Source organism: Ornithorhynchus anatinus, chromosome 2, assembly GCF_004115215.2.
Source record: "Ornithorhynchus anatinus isolate Pmale09 chromosome 2, mOrnAna1.pri.v4, whole genome shotgun sequence".
NCBI lineage: Eukaryota > Metazoa > Chordata > Mammalia > Monotremata > Ornithorhynchidae > Ornithorhynchus > Ornithorhynchus anatinus.
In genome coordinates, this window is record NC_041729.1 from 32,368,487 (window position 1) to 32,391,338 (window position 22,852).

Sequence of the window (22,852 nt, forward strand, 5' to 3'; positions counted from 1 at the left end):
AGTGAGAGCTCAGTCACTCCCTCTTCCCCAGGCTTCTTTCAAAAGGTGAGGTAAGGAATCCCTTTCTCACTGACTTTTTTCCTGGACCTTTTTCAAGCTTCTGAGCACAAAAACGAAAGAGACAGTTAATCAATTAATGGCAAGGTGCTCTCAAATTATAAATTGCTCTATGGGGCCAACAGTGTTTTTATGTAATTCTGAGGCACAAAAAAGCAGCCTAGAGGAAGTGGCGAGCTGACAGTGAACTCTGTTTCTTCTGTGTATGAAAGTTGGCTTCAGAAAGACCAGGCTACATTTGTAGACAGGCTATATTTGTCTATCTTCCCTGAGAAGCAATGCGAAACTTAAAGCTTGCTTTCCACTTCTTTAGATACAATGGTTTTTCCTGAGTTCTCATTAGGGGCAGTGCACTGAACTACTACTAGTAATAACATTAGTAACTTTTAAACACTTTCTAAGGACCTAGCACTGAGGTAGATACAATATAAGAGGGTTGAACACAACCCCTGTCCTTCATGGGGCTCACAGACCGAAGGAGAGGCGAATAAATACCTCATTCCCATTTTACAGGTGAGGAAACTAAAGCACAGAGAATTATGTGACTTGACCTAAATTATACAGCAGGCAAATGACGAAACCCAAACCCAAGTCTCCTGACTTCCAGTCCTGTGCTCTTTCTACTAAGCCACACTGCTTCTCTGAGTTGTACAAAGTGCTAGAGAAAGGTGATCAATCAGTCATATTTACCGAGCATTTACTGTGTGCAGAGCACTGTTCTAAATGCTTAATAGCGTGTTAACACGCTGAGGGCTTAGTAGCAGACGGAAATAACGTGTCCCCTGCAAACTCTTGTTAATGCACTCCAGGAACATGATGGTAGATTGTAAACTCTCTGAAGGCAGGGATTGTGTCTACCAACTTCGGTATCGTGCCTTCCCAGGCAATTAGTACAGTGCTCTGCACACAGTAAGCACTCAATAAGGATCACTGATTGATTAGTTGATTGATTTAATGGCAGACACTATTGCTGACAAACACATTCTGGTTGACAGTGACTCTTCCTTCCACTTTGTCTGCTTAACTGATCCTTCCCCTACCCTTGACCTGTGGTGTTTATTTTTCCCCTCTCTGTATTATCTTCACTGGATCAATCAAGAGCATTTATTAAACAACTAATGACTATTGCATAGTGTTAAGCACCTGGGAGAATACAACAGAAGCAGGACACCCTCCGTCTGTCTCCAAGAAGTTTGCCATTTCATGAATTTAATCTTGTTTCTCTGAAACCAGACTCTGGCTAGGTCACTTTGAATAGTTTCCTGCAGTGGCCACCCCACCCATTTTAGGGTCCGATGCAGGTGGGATGAAAACAATCTTACCACACCACCTGGGCCATCAATAAAGCGACTGGAGAAAACAAGCAGTGTGTCACAGTGGGTAGAGCACTGGCCTGAGAATCAGAAGGTCCTGGGTTCTTCTCCCGCCTCTGCCATGTACCTGCTGCGAGACCTTAGGCGTGTCATTTAACTTCTCTGGGCCTCAGTTAGCTCATCTATAAAATAGGGATTGAGACTGCAATCCCCATGTGGAATAGGGACTGTATCCAACCTGAGAAGCTTGTAAAGTGCTTAGCACGGTGCCTGGCAGATAGTAAGCACTTAACAAAACCATAAAAAAATAAAGAGTTGCAGGACCAACTCCTCCCTCCACAACCCCTACGTGGGAGCTCACTTGATTCATTTCCCTAGATGGCTGCCTGGTTTTCAAGGCAATCAGCACACTCCCTGACCATCTCCCTAACAGCGAAATGGACTAGGCCTTCTAGCTTGAGGATGAAGATGGCAGGAAGCCTGAAATCCACGGTCCCACTGACCTTTAGCTAGATTACACCACTTGCTCCTCCTCTACCTCCGGAGCCCATCACTCTACCACAGAAGGCAATCCAACTGGTCCGACATAGAGATTCCACCTAATGTCTTTTGCCCTTCTGGGTTACAAATCGCTTGTCTGATCATTCCCTCCGTCACCGTGAAGCTGCCCGGCCCCAAATCTCCATTCTAAATGTGGAGACATTTGCTCTTCGCTAATCCTCAGAGGCTTCTGGTCTCCCTGAGTCGTGAAGAATAACGTCGGGTGCCTCTCTGGAAAGAACACCTGCCAAATCCTTCAAGACCTTTCGATATGTGTCATCGGGCTCAGCTGATTTGAAGACCCCAGGTTTCTGCGTGGTATCGAAGAAAGGAGAGGGGAAGAGGCAGAGACAGGAAGCTGAGGCTGAAGGGTAGAAAGGGAAGAGATGTAGCCAAGAGGCTTGAGTTCTGATCCCAGTTCTAACACTAGTAATTATGGTACTCGTTGAGCACCTACTATGTGCCAAGCACTCTTTTGCTGTATGACTCTGGCCCTCATTTTCTTCATCGTTAAAATGGGGATACAGTGCCTGGTATATTTATCAATCAATCTCATTTATTGAGCACTTACTATGTGCAGAACACTGTACTAAGCACTTGGAGGGTACAATAGAACACAATTAGCAGGCACATGCCTTGCCCATAACGAGCTTGTATTCTTGCTCTTTGATTGTGAACCCCTTGAGAAGACCAGGACTGTCTTTCAGATCTCATTATCCTGTATCTACCCCAGCCCTTGCTACATTCATTCATTCAATCGATCGGATATATTGAACACTTACTGTGCATAGAGCACTGTACTAAGCGTAGTAAGGTCTTAATAACTATCCTAATTGTTAATAAGGAGTTGGTGCTGCTGACTTGCAGGAAGGACTTTCCCACCTCAAAATGCCTCAGGAGCCTGAACTCTTCCGCTACATTGGCACAAGCCACCCACTCAATCCCACTACTAGGCTAAGGAAGCAGGGTGGCCTAGTGGAAAGACCCCAGTACTGGGAGTCGGAGGACCAGGGTTCTAATCCTAAATCCGCCACGAGACTGCTGCGTGACCTTAGGCAAGTCCCTTACTTCTCTGTGGGTCCCTGAGCCCATGGCCAGGATGTGGGGGTGGTGAGGGAGGTTGGAGGGTGGTGGGCTGCCTCATAACTGATGGATCTTTTCCCTGGAAGCCCCTCCCACCAGGGGCCAGGTTTAGGCAGGCCACGTTCTGGAGGGGGTCAAGCAAGGAGTTCTCATCCAGAGGCAGCCACAGGTCAGGTCTCCCCAGGAAATCTTCAAGTCACTCGGCTCCTGGGGGCAGAGAAGGCTAAAAGAGGGAAGTTGCTGGTGTTTGACAATAATAATAATAACAATGAAGGCATTTAAGTGGTAACTATTGCGAAGCACTGTTCTAAGTGCTGGGGGGGATACAAGGCGATCAGTCTTAATCCCCATTTCACAGATGAGGTAACTGAGGCTCAGAGAAGTTAAGTGACTTGTTCAAAGTCACACAGCTGACAATTGGCGGAGCCGGGATTCGAACCCATGACCGCTGACTCCCAAGCCTGCGCTCTTTCCACTGAGCCACGCTGCCTCTCTGATGGGAGGGCAGGAGTCAGCTGGTAGACAGGAGCTCTTGTTTGACACCTGAGGTGAGGTGGGGTGATTCGAACCTGGGGCCACTGCCCAGGACCATTCCTGAGGAGTTTTTCCATGAAGATGCACTGTGGGGGAGCTTCCTGGGGCGACTGGGGGCCTGGGTGCCAGCAAATGGGGGGACAGAGCAGGGGGCAATTGGGTGGGGGACCCTGGAGTAGGAGGCACTTGGTGGGGGGGGGGGGCACTGGGGTAAGGAGCACTGGGGAAGGGGGCACTAGGGAAGCAGAATGGCCTCGTGGATAGAGCACGGGCCTGGGTATCAGAAATTCATGGCTTCTAATCCTGGTTTCACTACTTGTCTGCTGTGTGATCTGGAGCAAGTCACTTTACTTCTCTGTGCTTCAGTTACTTCATCTTTCAAATGGGGATCAAGACTGGGAGCCCCACATGGGACAGGGACTGTGTCCAACCTGATTTGCTTGTAATCATAATAATGACGATGGTATTTGTTAAGCACTTACTATGTGCCAAGCACTGTTCTAAGCTCTGAAGTAGATACAAGGAAATCAGGTTGTCCCACATGGGGCTCACAGTCTTCATCCCCATTTTACAGATGAGGGAACTGAGGCACAGAGAAGTGAAGTGACTTGCCCAAGGTCAAACAGCAGACCAGTGGCAGAGCCGGGATTAGAACCCATTACCTCCGACTCCCAAGCCCAGGCTCTTTCCACTAAGCCACGCTGCTTCTTCTGCTTCTTTGTAGCCACCTCAGCGGCTAGTACAGTGCCTGGCACATAGTAAGTGCTTACCAATTGCCATAATTGTTTATTAGGGACGGGAGCACTAAGGTAGGGGGCACTGAAGAAAGAGGCATTCGGCAGGGAGCACTGGGACGGGGCATGGGGCCCTGGAGCAGAGAGCATTGGAGCAGGGAGCACTGGAGAAGGAGACTCTGGGTCAGAGAACATAGGAGCAGGGAGCACTGCCACTGAGAGCAAAGGAGCAGTGAGGCCTTGGCCTGGGACTGAAGATTTCGGGCTAGTATTACAATCCTCTAGACTCTAAGCCCCTTGTGGGCAGGGATTGTCTCTATTGCTACATTATACTTTCCAAGCGCTTAGTACAGTGCTCTGCACACAGTAAGCGCTCAATAAATACGATTGAATGAATGAATATTGTTAGGGCAACCGGCCGGCAGCGCCCTCTAATGGTCTTTATACGCAATGACACCTGGCTTCAGGTCCACAGCCGCGTCCAGGCCACCGGACTTCCCCAATTAAGAGTAATTATAATAATTATGGTATTTGTTAAGCTCTTACTATGTGCCAAGCACTGTTCTAATAGCTGGGGTGGATCCAAGGTCATCAGGTTGTCCCATGTGGTGCTCAAAGTCTTCATCCCCATTTTACCGATGAGGTAACTGAGGCTCAAAGAAGTGAAATGGCCTGCCCAAGGTCACACAGCAGGTAAGTGGCAGAGCCGGGATCAGAACCCACGTCCTCCGACTCCCAAGCCCGTGTTCTTTCCACTAAGCCACGCTGCTTCTCTAACATTCGTTCAATTCAGTCGTATTTGTTGAGTGCTCACTGTGTGCAGAGCCCTGCACCAAGTGCTTAGGAAAGTTCAATATAATAATAAACAGACACATTCCCTGCCCACATCGAGTTTATAATCTAGACCGGGGATACAGACATTAATATAAATAAATAAATTACAGATACGGACATAAGCGCTGTGCGGCTGGGAGGGGGGAAAGAACAAAGGGAGTAAGTCAGGGTAACGCGGAAGGAAGTGGGAGAAGAGGAAATGGGAGGCTTAGTCTGGGAAGGCCTCTTGGAGATGAGCCTTCAATAAGGCTTTGAAGCAAGGAGAGTCATTGTCTGTCAGATTTGAGGAGGGAGGGAGTTCCAGGCCAGGCAGGACTTGGGCCGGGGCCTGCAGCAATATAGACAAGATGGAGGCACAGTGAGAAAGTTAGCATCGATATTAATTGGCTTTTGTTAAAAGCTTAAGATGTGATGGGGACTGTACTAAGCACTGAGGTAGGTACAAGATAAACAGGTTGAACATAGCCCCTGTCCCATAAGGGGTTGACGGTCTAAGTCCGTAGTGGATAGAGCACGGGCCTGGGAGTCAGAATGTCACAGGTCTAATCCTGACTCTGCCACTTGTCTGCTGTGTGACCTTGGGCAAGTCACTTCACTTGTCTGGGCCTCAGTTACCTCATCTGTAAAATGGGGATTGAGACTGAGAGCCCCACATGGGACAGGGCTTGTGTCGAATCCTATTTCCTTGAACTCACCCCAGAACTTAGTAATGTCTGGCGCATAGTAAGCACTTAACAAATACCATCATTTGTGTATTTTTATTTTAAAGTAGGAAAGAGAACGCTATTTATTCGTGTTCAATCCCCAGATGAGGTAGCTGAGGCACAGAGAAGCTAAAAGTGACTTGCCCAAGGTCAATAAAATACCATTGATTGGAAAAAGAAGGCTCGCTGGTCACTCCTGAAGAAACACACACCGGGAGGCCGATGCACCATTGTGACGTAGCTGCAGCCTCTGAACTCTCCTCCCAACTCTCACTCCCTGGAAAACACTTCCTCTGAAAATTTTGCTCCATTGCCACTTGGGTGCCCTCTCCTAGAGGATGTGACCCTCAAAGGCGTTCCCATCTTTCGTGGAGGGGCCCGTTCTACACTCGTGGGGTGGGGGGACTCCCCTGTTCTTTCTCCTGCTCCTACTGACAATCATTTGGGGGGGGGGGGGTCTCCCCTCACATTATCCACTCTTGGAGGGCAGGGGATGATTCTGTCAACTTCCTCCAGGCATTTAGTGTACTTGGGATTCAAGAGGTGCCCAATAAATACCACAGGTGGACTGACTGCCCATGGATGAAGATGAGGCAAAAGCAAGTCTGGGGAATGCCATACTTTGGTGAGTATAAAGAGTCAGTCAGTTGAAGTTTTTGAGCACTTAGTGTGTGCAGAAGCACCGTACTTAGCACTTGGGAGAGTATAATATAACAGACACGTTTCCTGCCCATAACAAGCTTACAGTCTAGAGGGGAAGACAGACATTAATATAAACAAACAAAATGACAGGTATGGACGTAAGTATTGTGGGACTTGGAGGGGGGGTGGATAAAGGATGCAAGTCACAGTGACACAGAAGGGAGTGAGAGGAGAGGAAAGGAGGGCTTAGTCAGGGAAGTCCTCTTGCAGGAGTTGTCCCTTCAGTAAGGCTTTAAAGGAGGGGAGAGTAGTTGTCTGTCAGATATGAGGAGGGAGGACATTCCAGGCCAGAGGCAGGACTTGAGTGAGAGGTTGGCGGAAGGTAGGCGGCAAGATAGAGGAGATAAAGAACATCTTCTCCTGATAAGGGGTGGAGAATCAGGTAGCTGGGGAGATGAGAGGTGGACAATCAGGTAGTTGGAGAAAGGGACCTCAAGTCTAGGCTGCCGTCCACACATCAGGCTCAGGTGTGGCAGGGCAGAGTAGAAAGAAAGGGTTTTTTTATGGTATTTGTTAAGCGCTTACTTTAAGCCAGATACCATACTAAGCACTGAGATGGATACATGACAATCAGGTTGGACGCAGCCCACGTCCCACATGGGGCTCACCGTTTTCATCCCCCTTTTCCATATGAGGGAACTGAGGCCCAGAGAAGTGAAGTGAATCACCCAAGGTCACCCAGCAGACAAGAGGCAGAGTTGGCACTAGAACTCAGGTCCTTCTGACTCCCAGGCCTGCGTTCTAACCACTAGGCCAAGGGTTTGCTCTCCTCAAACTAAGTTGGAAGGATGAAGAGAAACAGAGGAGGCTTGGAGGGGTGGGAGAGCTCCTCCTCCTGCCTCTGCCAGTTCTAGAGCAAAAACAAAGGAAAACAAGCGAGGCCTACAATCAGTCAGTCACTTGTATTTATTGAGCACTTACTGTGGGCAGAGCACTGTACTAAGTGCTTGGGAGAGGACAGTTTAATAAGAAACAGATACATTCCCTTCCCATAACGACCTTACAGTCTGGAGGGAGACTGTAAGCCATTAATAACCCGGGGACAACTTCCAGGGCCCTTCCACGTGTCACCACCCTTCCCCATCCCTTTCTGGGTTGCATGGCTGATACAAGGGAACTGGGTCACTGCAGTGAGCGGCTGGAAAGGACTAAAGAAACAATAATAAAGGCAGCCTTCCAGGAAGCAATAATGAGCTTCTAACTGGAAAATTGCCTTAGCAATATCTAAACACTCTGGCTGCCCTATGCTGATTCTATGTAAATCTTATGCAAACACAGTAAAGGTTCTCCCCAGTATTTTGATGCAAGAGGATAGGGACCATGGTGAAGACCACAGATTTAGGGGTTGGTGGCCGACGTCCCTATAGCCCAATTCTCCCAATCCCTGGCCCGAGTGGACTCTGGGCCAGTTCGGCTTCCATCCAGTCACGGTGGCCAACACAGCAGGGTCATCTGCGGGGGGATGGATCATCTCATCCCAAAAGGTCCGAGATCTAGGACCTGGGGCCTAGTGGAAAGAGCAGAGGCCTGAGAGTCAGAGAACCTGGGTTCTAATCCCAGCTCTGCCATTCAACTACTGCGTCACCTTGGAGTAGTCACTTAGCTTCTCTGTGCCTGAGTTATCTCATCTGTAAAATGAGAGTTCAATACCCCTTCTTCCTCTCAGACTGTGAGCCCCTGGTGGGAGAGAGACTGTGTCCGACCTGATTATCGTGTATCTACCCCAGTGCTTAGCACAGTGGTTGGGACCTAGAAAGCGCTTAATGAATGCCACAGTTATCGTTGTTACTGTGTTGTTGTTATCAAGGAAGCTGTCCTAGGAGTAGAGATCTGACTGTGCCTTCAGAGTCTTCCCAGAACAGGAACTTGGCAGGGAAGCGGTGTTGCCTAGTGGACAGAGCAAGGACCTGGGAGTCAGAAGGCCCTGGGTTTTAATCCTAGCTCTGCCACTTGTCTGCTGAGCGACCTTGGGCAAGTCACTTCGATTGTCGGTTCCTCAGTTACCTCATCTATAAAATAAGGGTGAAGACCGTGAGCCTCACGTAGGACACGGGCCTGGGTCCAATCTGAGTAGCTTCTATCTACCCCAGTGTTTAGTACAGTGCCTGGCCCATAGTAAGCATTTAATAAATGCCTTAAAAAGAAGCCAGAGCAGAGGCAGCAATCAGACCCCGGCCAGCAGCTCGGCTACCGGCCCGTGGGTGAGAACCCCCACCCAGTCCCAATTCTCTGCCTTTTCCACTAATAATAATAATAATTATGGTATTTGTTAAGCGCTTACTATGTTGCCGGGCACTGTACTAAGAGCCGGGGTGGATTCGAGCCAATCGGGTTGGACACAGTCCCTGCCCCATGTGGGGCTCATAGACTCAATCCCCATTTTACAGAGGAGGGAACTGAGACCCAGAAAAGTGAAGTGACTGGTTGTAGTCAGGGAATGTGTCTTTTTATTGTTATATTGTACTCTCCCAAGCACTTAGTACCGTACTCTGTACACAGTAAGCGCTCAATAAATACGATTGAATGAATGAATGAATGAATCCTCGGAAAGGAGGGCGGTTCGGCTACCGGCATATTCCATCCTGCGACCCTCTGTGGAGCTGGCTCCTTTTCACAGGGGGTAGTCGAGAACTCATCGCATCAACAACTGGAAGGGCACCGAAATTTCTCTTCCACAGCCACCCACCCCTGCCCTCATCCCCAGTTTCTTCCTCCCAGGGCGAACTATTTCTAGATTTGGAGAGGGGATAAAAGAGAAAGAAAGACAAAGCTGAGATCCACCAGTGGGCATGTGGCTAAAAAACGTCAGGTTTTAATCCAGAAACACAATCGATTCTTCCCTCAGATGAGTGGGGGCGAGGGTGGCAGAGAACGGCTATAATGCCAGCCCTCTCTGCGTCGAACTACGTCTCTGATTCTGGGTGGTGATGCCTTGTGCGCAAAGTCTGAATGAACCCTTTCCTCTCCCTGCTAAGATAGTTCAGCTTGGCCTGCCCCAAACTCCAGTTATTACAAACCTAGTAATTTTATTTTAAAGGCAGAAGCTCTTCCCATTGTCTCTACTTGTCTCCACCCCCCTCACCCAGAGGACAATAATAACACTACTTAGCATTTGGGTAGTGCTTTAAATCACTGATTAGCTAATCCACACAACAGCCCTGCCAGAGAGGTGGAGAAGAGGGTCCTTATTTAACGCAGGAGGAAATGGAAGCACGGAGAGGTGGAGTGATTTGCCCTCGGTAACACGGTAAGATGGACCCCCAGACGAGGCCTCAAACTTGTCGTGTCCGTCGGCCAATCGGTCCCTGAGGTTTGTCCGGTAGGGCAGAAAAATTCCCGGGGTACCTGGGATGGGGGCAGACCTTTCAGCATTCAAAATGAAATAGTCCCAGTGTTGGCAGGAACCCCTGAAGTCTTGGGGAGACCAAAGCTGTCCTCGGGGCACGCCCGAAAGAGGAGTCTCCCCCTCTTCGTGTTCCTGAAGATCCTGAGCCGAAGCAGTTTTGGAGCCAAGCAACCGGGGCCCATGACCCCAGCCCTGAGCCCACAGTAATTTCTTCCAAGTCATTTCAAGAACAGGCGAATTTTTCTGTCCCCGATGAAGAATCTGCAGGGAAAAAAGAGCAAAACTAGTGAGGTCCTATTAGTTCATTCATTCTTTCAATCGTATTTATTGAGTGCTTACTGTGTACAGAGCAATGTACTAAGCACTTGGGATAATAAAATAGAACAATAAACAGACACATTCCCTGCCCACATGAGTTTACAATCTAGAGGGGGAGATAGACATTAATATGCATAAATAAGTTAGTGTTGTGGGGCTGAGAGGGGGGATGATTGATCTTGAGGTTATCATGAAAAATTCACATTAACAACATACTGTGCTTTCTCAGGTTATTATTATTATGGTTTTGTTATTATTATTATTATTATACAATATAATAATAACTTGACAGAGTACAATACTTTATTGGCACATAGTCAAACTACTACTACTAATAGTAATAGTATATATTAAGCACGTACTACGTACCGATCACTGAATTAAGCAGTGGGGTAACTATGAGATAATCAGGTCGGACACAGTCCCTGCTACACGTGGAGCTCCCTAAGAGGGAGGGAGAACATTAGCTACTTAATCCCCATTCTATAGATGAGGAAACTGAGACTCAGAGAAGTCCTCCTGGCCCTAGAATTCTAACAATCCCTGGAGAGAGAGGAAGAGGCCAGATTCCAATCCTGGAAAATAGGCTCCGCTTCCTCGCCACTCTTCCCAAAGCTCATTCACTTCCTGTCCAGGACAATTTTAGCAAATTCCGTTCAGCGAACTTTGATCAGAAACTACTCACCATCGGCTTTAGAACGATCGAGCAGCTCGCCCCTCCTACCGTACCTCATCGGTCTCCTGCCACAACTCAGTCCATTCACTTTGCCCCTTTCAAGCCAACCAACTCTCTATACCTCCATATCGCCTATCTTCCCACTGACCCCTGGGCCCACACCCCTCCTCTGGCCTGAAACTGCTCCCTCTCTTCATATACAACAGTCCACCTCTCTCCCCACCTTCAAAGGTTTAATAAAATCACACCTCCTACAAGATGTCTTCCCTGACTAAACCTTCATTTCCTCTATCCTCTCTCCCCTCTACCGGGACTCCACAGTTGCCAGTGTACTCCTTCAGCACTCTGTTACTCAAGCCAGCCTACCACACTTTAGTACATATTTTCATATTCTATTATTCCCTAACTGTAATTTATTTTAAAGTCTATGTCCCTCTGTATACTGTAAGCTCCTTGAGGATAGGGAAGGTGTCTCCCAACTCTGTCGTAATGAACTTTCCCAATTACAGGGATTGTGTCTACCACATCGATTGTCCTCTCCCTAATCAATCAGTGGAAAGCTCCTTGTGGGCAAGCCCGTCTGTTTATTGTTGCACTGCACTCTCCCAAGGGCTTAGTAGACTGCTTTGCACACGACAAGCACTCAGTAAATACGACTGAATGAATTAACTAACTTACTGAGTGATTAGTATGTGCAGAGCCCTGTACTAAGCCCTCGGGAGAGTACAATACAGAAGAATTAGCACACACTTTCCCAGCCCATAAAGAGCTTACAATCTAGAGGGAGAGAATGCCTCGTATAATAATAATGTTGGTATTTGTTAAGCGCTTACTATGTGCCGAGCACTGTTCTAAGCGCTGGGGTAGACACAGGGGAATCAGGTCGTCCCACGTGGGGCTCACAGTCTTAATCCCCATTTTACAGATGAAGTAACTGAGGCACAGAGAAGTTAAGAGACTCGCCCACAGTCACACAGTTGGCAAGTGGCCGAGCCGGGGTTCGAACCCATGACCTCTGACTCCAAAGCCCGTGCTCTTTCCACTGAGCCACGCTGCTTCCCATATAGTGTTCTTCACATAGTCCGTGTTTAATAAATACAGTCGTTGGATATATTATACATATTGCAAACTGGGCCGTGCTCTCCTTTAGGGAAATCTACTCGGTAACTAGTCAACATTCCCGCAACTCCCACCCCTTAGTGCCTGCCCCTTTTAAAGGTGGGAAGACTGAGCCTCGGAGACAGGAGGGCATTGGCCAGAGAGCAAAGCACAAGCCAGTTCCTCCATCCGAACAGGACTTCCACTTTCCCCAGATGCACTCCTGTCCTTCGGCCTCATCTTCTTGGACCGGTAAAGTGTCATTTTGTCCTTAGTCCCGGCATACCGCTTTTGTACATCCTCACCGTCCCTGTCTTCGCTTATCTATTTAGCCTTCACATTCAGCTTCAGGTCCCGGCGACTCCACCCCTGCCCAAACCAGCAGAGCATCTGAATGAAAAGCAACGGGCCATTTATCGGCGTGTTGCCAAGGGTGACAGCTACCCGCTTCCTGCCTTCAGTTGGAGAGCTTAATCCACTGCTTCTTAGCACCCTGAGCTGTTTGACTTTCCTGGATATTTCTCTCAGGGAACCCAGAGCAGCCATCCAAGCTTGTAAGGGGCAGAGGATGCTTGTGCTAATTCTGTTGTGTTGTGCTCTCCCAAGCGCTTAGTACGGTGTTCTGCTCATAGTGGGTGCTCGGTAAATACCCCCGACTGATGGATTGATTCAGAAATAGTGAAGTAATTGCTGCAAAAGGGGGCAAGAGGTCAGCGGGGACTGCCAAGGGACATTCTGTCTGACTCTGTTTACCAGCTTGGCATTCTGGGGTGCATAAACTAAGACCTTTTGACACAGATGCTGAGCGCCTTGAATGAGTGGGATAGCAAAGACTAGATCCAGCATTTAATGCATAGTGTTCAAAACAGCGTGGCTTAGTGGATAGTGCCCGGGTCTGGGAGTCAGAAGGTCATTGCTCCGCCACTTGTCTGCTGTGTGACCTCGGGCAAGTCACTTCACTACTCTGTCCCTCAGTTTCCTCATCTGTAAAATGGGGATTGAGAGCGTGAGCCCCATGCGGGACATGGACTGCGTCCAACTCAATTAGCTTGTATCTGCCTCGGTGCTTAGCACAGTGCCTGACATGTAGCAAGTGCTTAACCAACACCAATAGAAGCAGCGTGGCTCAGTGGAAAGAGCACGGGCTTGGGAGTCAGAGGTCATGGGTTCGAACCCCGGCTCTGCCGCTTGTCAGCTGTGTGACTGTGGGCGAGTCACTTCACTTCTGTGTGCCTCAGTTACCTCATCTGTAAAATGGGGATTAAGATTGTGAGCCTCACGTGGGACAACCTGATTACCCCGCATCTACCCCAGCGCTTAGAACAGTGCTCTGCACATAGTAAGCGCTTAACAAAAACAAACATTATTACCAGTACCACCGTTCAACTGACATCACCGATCGATCAGGCGTCTTTCAAGCTGCTCTCTGTGCAAGCGTGTTATTTGGCCATCAACCGGTTGAATCTCCACCGATATCCAATCTCCCTCCTATCACATAGTAAATGCTTAACAAATACCATAAAAAAGGAGGCAAATAGAGCCTGTAAGATGGAAAGGCCAGTCAACCATCACGACTGCAGAAAATCCGACGTCACCCTTCCTTCCATTCACTATACCCAGAGCTCTGAAGTTGTCAGCTCCTTGGGCTTCCCAGAGTCTCTCGAGGCTGTGCTACTGACAGCTCCCTTTTGATTTCTCTGTTTTAAATAGGCCTCACCGTGACTTATGTAGCACCTGTGTACCTATCTGTACATATCTGTAATTTATTTATTTATTTATAATAATGTCTGTCTCCCCCTCTAGATTGTGAGCTCACTGTGGGCAGGAATGTGTCTGTTGTTATATTGTCCTCTCCCAAGCGCTTTGTCTAGTGCTTTGCACGCAGTAAGTGCTCAGTAGATTAAATTGCATGAATGAATATGTAATTTATTTATGTATATTAAGGTCTGTCTCCCCCCTCTGGACTGTAAACTGTTTGTGGGCAGGGAATCTATCTTCTGTGTTGCACTGTACTCTCCTAAGCGCTTAGTACAGTGCTCTGCACATAGTAAGCACTCAATAAATACTATTGATTGAATGGTGCCAAAACCAGAGGCCAAAATTGCAGAGCCCTATCCCTTTTAAGAGCAGTGGTTTGAGTATGGCTTGGTGGAAAGAGCATGGGGTTGGGAGTCAGAGGACTTGGGTTTTAATCCCAGCTCTGCCACTTCTCTGCTGTGTGACCTTGGGCAATCCACTTGACTTCTCTGTGTCTAAGTTACCTCATCTGTAAAATGGGAAAGAAGACTGTGAGCTCCATATGGGACAAACTAATTACCTTGTACGTACCCCAGTGCTTAGAACAGTGCGTGGCACATAGTAAGCACTTAACAAATACCATAATTAGCTTCTAGACTGTAAGCCCGTCACTGGGTAGAGATTGACTCTATTTGCGGCCTAATTGTACTTTCTAAGCACTTACTACAGTCCTCTGCACACAGTAGGCGGTAAATAAATATGATTGAATGAAAGTGTTAAGGGACGGAGAGGGGAAAGGGGGTTCAAGTGATCCACCTTTTGCTGAGAATCAATCAATCAATCAATGGTATTTATTAAGCACTTACCGTGTCAACAGTTCAGATCCCTGAAGAGTCCCTAGGGAGATTTTGGAAAGAGACTCCTCCCCTAAGCGGGGTTTTCTAATGGCCCTTAGACCGCAGATCTGCTCAGGGGGTCTTGGTCAGACCTAGCAGCTTGGGTGGGTAAGTCGATAGGTGGGCGGACACTTAATGGATAAAGGTCCCGGGCTAGGCATGTCGGTAGGGAGTGAAGAGTGGGCTGGGGGAACAGAAGCAGTATGGCATAGTGGATAGAGCACGGGCCTGGGAGTCAGAAGAATCTGGGTTCTAATCCCAGCACCACCTCTTCTCTGCTGTGTGACCTTGGGCAAATCACTTACTTCTCTGTGCCTCAGTGTCCTCATCTGTACAATGGGGATTAAGACTGTGAACCCCACGTGGGACATGGACTCTGTCCAATCTGATTAGCTTGTCTCTAACCCAGCGCTTAGAACGGTCCCTGACATATAGCAAGCCCTTAACCAATACCACCGTTCAGTAGATATCTCTGCTCGATTAGGCGTATTTCAAGCTGCCGTCGGTGCCTGCGTGTTATCTGATCATCGACCGGTCGAATCTCCACCGATACCCAAGCTCCCTCCTGTTATATTGTATTTCCAACAGAGACTGTTTGACCACCCACCTTATTAGCACTGCCGCAATCAGGCTGGCCATCAAGGGGCCGACCCAGTAGACCCAGTGGTAGTCCCAGTAGTTGGCCATCACCGCGGGTCCAAAGGCTCTGGCGGGATTCATACAGGCTCCCGATATAGCCCCGCTGCAAAGCAAGCAGAAACAGAAATCAACGGCAGGACCGGAACCCGCCCCTTAATAAAGACCAAAGAGGCACGCTGAGCGTGTCATTCCAAATCCCAAACCTTCTCGGGTTCGAGGCTTAACGGGAACTACCCACTAAGCAGTGTGGCTTAGTGGATAGAGCACCGGCCTGGGAGTTAGGAGGACCTGGCTTCTAATCCCGGCTGCTGGGGGACCTAGGGCAAGTCACTTCACTTCTCTGGTCCTCAGTTCCCTTATCTGTAAAATGGGGAGAAGGGTGTTGTTTTGTTGTCCGTCTCCCCTACTTCTAGACGGTGACCCCATTGTTGGGTAGGGACAGTCTCTGTTGCCGAACTGTACTTTCCAACCCCTTAGTACACACAGTAGGCGCTCAAAAAAAAGGATTGAATGAATAAATGAATGACAACGACTGGGTCCAAACTGATTAGCTCGTATCTACTCCTCCGCTTAGAACAACGTGTGGCACCTCGTAAGTGCTAAACGGTATTATTATCATCGCTTTTATTTATAAACTGTGCTATCTTTATGGTTCCTCAAGAGGCCCTGGAGATACCCGCTTCTACTGCTGGATATTTAAGCAAGTCGGTTCAAGGCTCCACTTCCCGTCAGTCAGGGCAGGGCTTGATGTTTAAGGATTAGGTTGACGATAGTACAGAGGAGGGTTCTGAGCACGGGCAGAGGCCGTCTTCAACCATCTTGCATTTCCCTCTGAGGGTCCGCTTACTTACAGATACCTGAGCCGACACTTGAATCAAGGATCTTTCGACGAAGGACACTCGACTCAAAGATCTCTCTGTTGGGAATGCTCAGAGGTGGCTAGGAGCTTTAACCAGCCGCATGGCTCAGTGGAAAGAGCCTGGGCTTGGGAGTCAGAGGTCGTGGGTTCGAACCCCAGCTCTGCCACTTGTGTGACTGGGGGCAAGTCACTTAACTTCTCTGTGCCTCGGTTACCTCATTTGTAAAATGGGGATTAAGACTGTAAGCCTCACATAGGACAACCTGATTGCCCTGTATCTACCCCAACGGTTAGAACGGTGCTCTGCAAAGAGTAAGCGCTTAATAAATACCAACATTATTATTATTAACAGTCACATCTGCTTTTTCGGTTTTGCTCCTTCCCACTTTGTCTCGGTAAGAGCTTAGAGTTTGTTAGCACAAAGATGGATGATGCCTTGCTAAGCCTGGGGGGGAGTTTGGCTCTATGAAAACAACCTGTAGGCCCAAGCAATTTTGCTTATTACGGAGTTTTTTATGGTAACTGGTAAGTGCTTATTCTGTTCCAGGCACTGTACTCAACACTGGGGTAGACATAAGCTAATCACATTGGACACAGTCCACGTTTCACGTGGGGCTCACGGTCTTTATCCCCGTTTTACAGATGAGGTAATTGAGGCACAGAGAACTGAAGCGACTTGCCCGAGGTCACACAGCAGACAAGTAGCAGATCTGGGATTAGAACTCAGGTTCTCTGATTTCCAGGCCCATGCTCTTTCTAATAGGCCATGCTGCTTCCCATTAATCGAATGAATCAATTAAAATTAATTAAGGAGATTAATTAAAATTGGACTTTCCTTGAACCAAATAAACGTCAACTTGTCTTTCCAAAATGTCAGTCAGTCAATCGTATTTATTGAGCCTTTACTGTGTGCAGAGCTCTGTACTAATTGCTGGGGAGAGTACAATGCAGTGATATAACAAACACATTCCCTGCCCTCGTCCACCTGTAGGTTAAATGTATAAAATTAAGGACTGCCCCACTCCCAGGTTCTTGGACTGCAAAGAAAGCAGTACTCTGACTCTGATAGGGGCATTCAGCTAACTGGGTAACTGGGTAACTTGCCCCCTAACTGGGTAAGTTGAGGCAACCCTTTGGCCTAGACCAGAGGAATGGAGCCAGCCCTTGGGAATAATAACCTTAAGGGATGTCTATATTCTCCCCCTTCTAGACTATAGTTTGTTGTGTGCAAAGTATGTGACTTATATGGTTGAGCTGCACTCTCCCAAGCGCTTAATACAGTGTGCTTAGTACAGTGCTCTGTTAGCAGTAAGCGCTCAATAAATATGGTTGACTGATTATTTGGGGATCCTCGTTTGCCTTCCATCTGTGTTCAGAGTGTGCCCTGGGTTGTGGCAGCTGTGAGTAAGGGCTGAGGAGAGGGTTTAGAGAAGAAGAAGAGGAAGAAGAAGGAGGAGGAGGAGGAGAAGAAGGAGAAGTAGGGGAAGAGGAGAAGAAGAGGAAGAAAAGAAGAAATACGAGGAAGAGAAGAAGAAGAAAAAAGCGACATCGTTCTAGTGGAAAGAGCAGGAGCCTGGTAGTCGGTTAACCTGGATTCCAATCTCAGCTCTGCCACTTAGCTATTGCGACCTTGGGCAAGTCATTTAATGTCTCTATGACTCAGTTTCCTCATCTGTAAAATGGGGATGAAATACTTGCTTTCCTTCCCCTTAGACTGTGAGCTCCATGGGGGACTGTGTCAATTTTGCTCATATTATATCTACTCCAGGACTTAACACATATTAAGTGCTTAACCAATAACACAACTGTTAGTAGCGGTGATATTATTCATTAAGCATTTACTGCAGATGAAGTGCTGTGTTCCTGTGTGGATTCGTGTGGGAGTTGGGGTGCACATGTAATATCCGTCTGGACTTATTTGACTCTTGAGGGGATGATTGAATGATTAAATGCCCAGGTTGACCGTTTGTTGAGCTACTTTGCCCGAGAGGCTTCCTAATAACCCAAGATATCAGCCATTCCTTGGGTGACCCCACCAGAACCCCAAACTCCTAGGACATCAGGGTTCCTTGGGGATTATTAATAATTATTAATAAAAATAATAATGGCATGTGTCAAGTGCTTGCTACGTGCCCAGCACTGTACTAAGTACCGGGGTGGACATGAGCAAATTGGAACGGACACAGTCCCTGTCCCACCTTGGGCTCACAGTCTCAATCCCGAGTTTTCAGATGAGGTAACTGAGGCACAGAGAAGTGAAGTGACTTGCCCAAGGTGACACTGCAGACAAGTGGCAGAGCAAGGATCAGAACCCATGACATTCTGACTCCCAAGCCCATGCTCTATCCACTACGCCATGCTGCTTCTCCTCCGAGAATCTTCTCCAGCCCAGGTAGCCCTCCCTCGACCGAGACCAGGCACCAGAAGATAGAGTCGCTGTGAATCCGAAACGACCTGACGGCACTAGATGATAATAATAATAAAGATTGTAAGCTCGCTGTGGACTGCAAATGTGTCTGGTTATACTGTCCTCTCCCAAGAGCTTAGTACAGGACTCTGTACACAGTAATCGCTCAAGAAATACGACTGACCGTCACTTAGTACAATGCTCTGCACACGATAAGCGCTCAGTAAGTACGACTGAGTGTCACTGCGAACTTGTTAGCAGATTGATCGCGGACCTGAGAGTCAGAAGGTCATGGGTTCTAATCCCGCCTCTGCCACTTGTCTGCTGTGTGACCTTGGGCAAGTCACTTAACTTCTCTGTGCATCAGTTACCTCATCTGGAAAATGGGGATTGAGACTGGGAGTCTCATGTGGGACAGGGGCTGTGTCCAACCCGATTTGGCTGTATCCACCCCAGCGCTTAGTACAGTGCCTGACACATAGTAAGCGCTCAACAGATACCACAATTATTATTATTATTACCCGGAAACAGTAGACTAGACAACGAATTGGTCCCAGCTCCCACTAGAGGGTGCAGGTCCTCAGGTCGAGACTCGGGTTGTGGGAGTCAGGGGCGTTAGGTGAACAGGTGCCCTCCCGCCCAGATTAATGCTTTATTCCCAACAGCAGGACACTTAGTCCACAAAGCAAGCCTCCGTGGGAACAATGCCAATGAGCTGGCTCGGATCGGAGCACGCTTTCCCATTCCAAACATTTGCCACTTTTCCTTAGCCCTTATCAGAACCTAGCAGCTAATTGAAAAAAACCAACAAAAAACACAAGGCTGACTTCAACCTAATTGATCTTACTCCATTTAGAGCTGAGCAAATTGGCCTTTTGTCTCCCCAGGTAGGCCCCGTGTCTCAGCAGAGTTTTCTCTCTGGGATGGAAAATGTGTATTTTGACGGGTGAGATGGAAGCCACAGACCACACAGGAAACAGCTCTTTTACTTTTGGAGAAATAGAATCTGTCAGAGCTCTTAAGCACTTTGATACACACCACCTTACATATCCTTATACCTGTCTTTTTCTCTAGCTGTAATTTCTTTTAAGGTCTATCTCTCCCCTTGACCTGTAAGCTTCTTGAGGACAGGCATCGTGTCTACCAAATCTTTTGTGCTCTTCCAAGCACTAAATACTGTGCTCCGCAATCAGTACACACTCAGTAAATACCAACGATCGATGAAGCGTTCCCCCCTGACTCTCTGTAACCCAGCCCCCTTCAACATACAACCAATCCATAAATGATATTTAATGAGTGCTTACCGTGTGCAGAGCACTGTCCTAAGTGGTTGGGAGAATACAGTAGAATTTGCCTAGAATCCCACAAGCTGGGTCCAGCCTCTGAAGGACAAGCACAGAAACATACTTCTAGACTATAAGTGCTCTCTGGGCAGGGAAGGTGTTTACTGACTCGGTTGCACGGTGCTTTCCCAAGTGCTTATTTCAGTGCTCTGCACACAGTAAGCACTCAATAAATACCACTGACTGATTGAAGATCCAAGTGCGTAGACAACGTGGTGGGAGAGCGAGGAGGAGAAAAGAGGGTTTAATCGGGGAAGGCCCCTTGGAGGAGATGTGCTTAATGGCGCTTGGAAAGTGGATTACGTCTGCTGCGTTGTCGACTTACCCGGCCAAAATGTCGGCCCCGACAGTGAATCCAATACAGAACGGGGCCAGCGGGCTCTTGGTTTTCTCGTTGATGGCTCCCATGCAGACGGCCAGGATCAGAAAGAGCGTCATGATGGTCTCTGCCAGCAGCGCCCCTCCCACCTGTTCGTCCGCGCTGATCGTCCCGAAAGCTGCTCCCGAGGCGTTCAGAAATCGGTCCTCTGTGCTCACCACCTTAGTGAAAAGATAAGACTCTCCGTTTACTGTGCCTGATCTGAGTACCTTGCACCAAGCTTGGCGTATAATAAGCACCTTGTGAGCTCCTCTAGACTACAAGCCTGTTGTGGGCAGGGAGCATGTGTACCGATTCTGCTATATTGTCCCCTCCCGAGCGCTCAGTACAGTGCTCTGTACATAGTAAGCACTCAATAAATACCATCGATTGATTGATAGTCTGACCCGAGTACTTTGCATGGTACTTGGCCCAAAATAAGCACCTCGTGAGCTCCTTTGGGCTGCAAGCCTGCTGTGGCCACGGAGCGTGTCTCTGTTATATCGTACTCTTCCAAGTGCTTAGAAGAGCGCTCTGCACATAGTAAACGCTCTATAAATACCACTGATTGATTGATCGATTGATTGATGATCTTGCATGGTGCTTCACTCATAGAAAGCCCCTTGTGAGCTCCTCTAGACTGTAAACCTGTTGTGGGCAGGAAGCTTGTCTACCGACTCTGTTATAGTCATTCATTCATTCAATCGTATTGATTGAGCACTTGCTGTGGGAGAGTACTCTACTAAGCGCTTTGGAGAGTACATAACAACCATAAACAGGCATATTCCCTGCCCATAACAAGTTTCCAGTCTAGAGAGGGGGAGACATTGATATAAATAAGTGAATTACAGATATGGACATAAGCGCGGTGGGGCTTGGAGGGGGATGAACAAAGGGAGCAAGTCAGGGAGACGCAGAAGGGAATGGGAGAAAAGGGGGGCTTATGAAGGCCTCTTGGAGGAGATGGGCCTTTAAAAAGGCTTTAAAGGGGGGAGAGTAATTATCTGTAGGATTTGAGGAGAGAGGACATTGCTTCCATTGACTGATGAAGCACGGCCTTCTCACCCTCTATAACTACGGCGCTTTTCAACCTACAATCGATCAATTAATGATATTTGCCGAGTGCTTACTGCGTGCAGAGAACTGTACTAAGGAGTTGGGAGAGTACAGTAGAGTCTGCCTAGAATCTCATAGGCTGGGTTCAGCCTCTCAAGGCAAATAGGGGAACATCCCTCTAGACTCTAAGAACTTTGTGGGCAGGAAATCCTTATTGCATCGTGCTCTTCCAAGCACTTAGTATACTGTTCTGCACACCGTAGGCCTCAATAAATGTGACTGATGGATTGACTGATAGTTAAATCTGATAGTTTTACCTTTGTTAAAGTTACAGGTGAGCTGTTCGGTTTAGAGAAAGTTAAGCCATTTTGTTTTTCTTTCGGAAAGCCTGTTCTAAGTGCAAATGGCCTGTTTGCCGAGCCTTGAAAACTTATATAATTGACACTAGCTTAAGCTTCTGTCTACTCTGTCAGAGTCATAAAGGAATTAGTCACGCATCCTCTAACTCCCATCAGATTCAGGCAGGAAGGCAGCGTAGGCCAAGGCTATTTAAGTTGTTCTCTGAGTCCTTCATTTCGTAATCTCCCCAGTGCTCAGCACAGTGCTTCCTGCTTAGTAAGCACTTAATAAATACCACAATTAACAATTGAAATGCATGCCCAATGCTTTTTTCATTTCAAAATAATAAGCATTTTACAAAAACGGTAGATTTTAAGGGAAAGAATGAAATAAAACTCGGGCAGGAGAAGCTATCCTCCAGGCACCGGTCACTTCTAGATGGTAAGCTCGTTGTGGACGGGGAACGTGTCTACCTACTCTGTTATATAGTACCCTCCCAAGTGCTTAGTACAGTGTTCTGCACACTGTAAGCACTTAATAAATATGCTTGACTGATTGATTGATTGAGATGCTGGGGCTTTGGGGAGGTGGGAGGGTTTGCGGTGTTTGTTAAGCGTTTACTATGTGCCTGGCCCTGACTTTCTATGTCACTCTGACTTGCTTCCTTCATTCACCCTCCCTCTCATCCCCACAGAACATAAATGTATTTATTAATTTATTATTCATTTGTTCATTTATGTTCATTAATGTCTGTCTCCCCCTCTAGGCGCAGAGCGTACTGTGGTCTGGGAATGTGTCTGCTTGTTGTAGTTTTGTACTCTCCCAAATGCTTAATACAGTGCTTTGCGCATAGTAAGCGCTCAATAAATACAATTGAATGAATGAATGAATGAATAAATAGGGCTCACAGTCTTCATCCTCATTTTACAGATGAGGTAACTGAGGCATAGAGAAGTTAAATGACTTGCTCGAGGTCTCTCAGAGGATAAAAGGTGGATCCAGGATTAGAACCTGGGTCTTTCTGACTCCCAGACCCAAGCTGTACCGCAGAGCAACCTGACCTCTTTGGGTGGCCCTTATAGCCCAACCAAGTTCTCCCTCGGGTGTCTTAGGTGTCTGGTCTCTCCCGCCCCTTCCCCTTTCAGTCTTAGGCTTCTAGTGTGGGGACCGTGGGAGAGTGAGAAGTGGGAGAGATCAGAAGAGAGGAAAAAAATCGGGGAATGACAATCCTCGGGGTGGGCCGAAAAAGTTTTTTAACGGGAAAACTGTTTGAGAATCG

The 22,852-nt window shown here is 47.8% G+C and overlaps 1 protein-coding gene across 1 annotated transcript in view; it reads right to left on the reverse strand.

The window, feature by feature from the left end:
- Nucleotides 1-10,065: 10,065 nt before the first annotated feature.
- The window catches only part of AQP8 (aquaporin 8), a 28,960-nt gene continuing 16,173 nt past the window's right edge, over nt 10,066-22,852 (reverse strand). Inside the window, exons 4-6 of the mRNA XM_029050036.2 lie at nt 20,146-20,360; nt 15,180-15,314; nt 10,066-10,108 (exon numbers count right to left, since the gene is read on the reverse strand). Of these exons, the coding sequence (XP_028905869.1) occupies nt 10,066-10,108; nt 15,180-15,314; nt 20,146-20,360 (393 nt within the window). The remainder of the gene's footprint in view (nt 10,109-15,179; nt 15,315-20,145; nt 20,361-22,852) is intronic.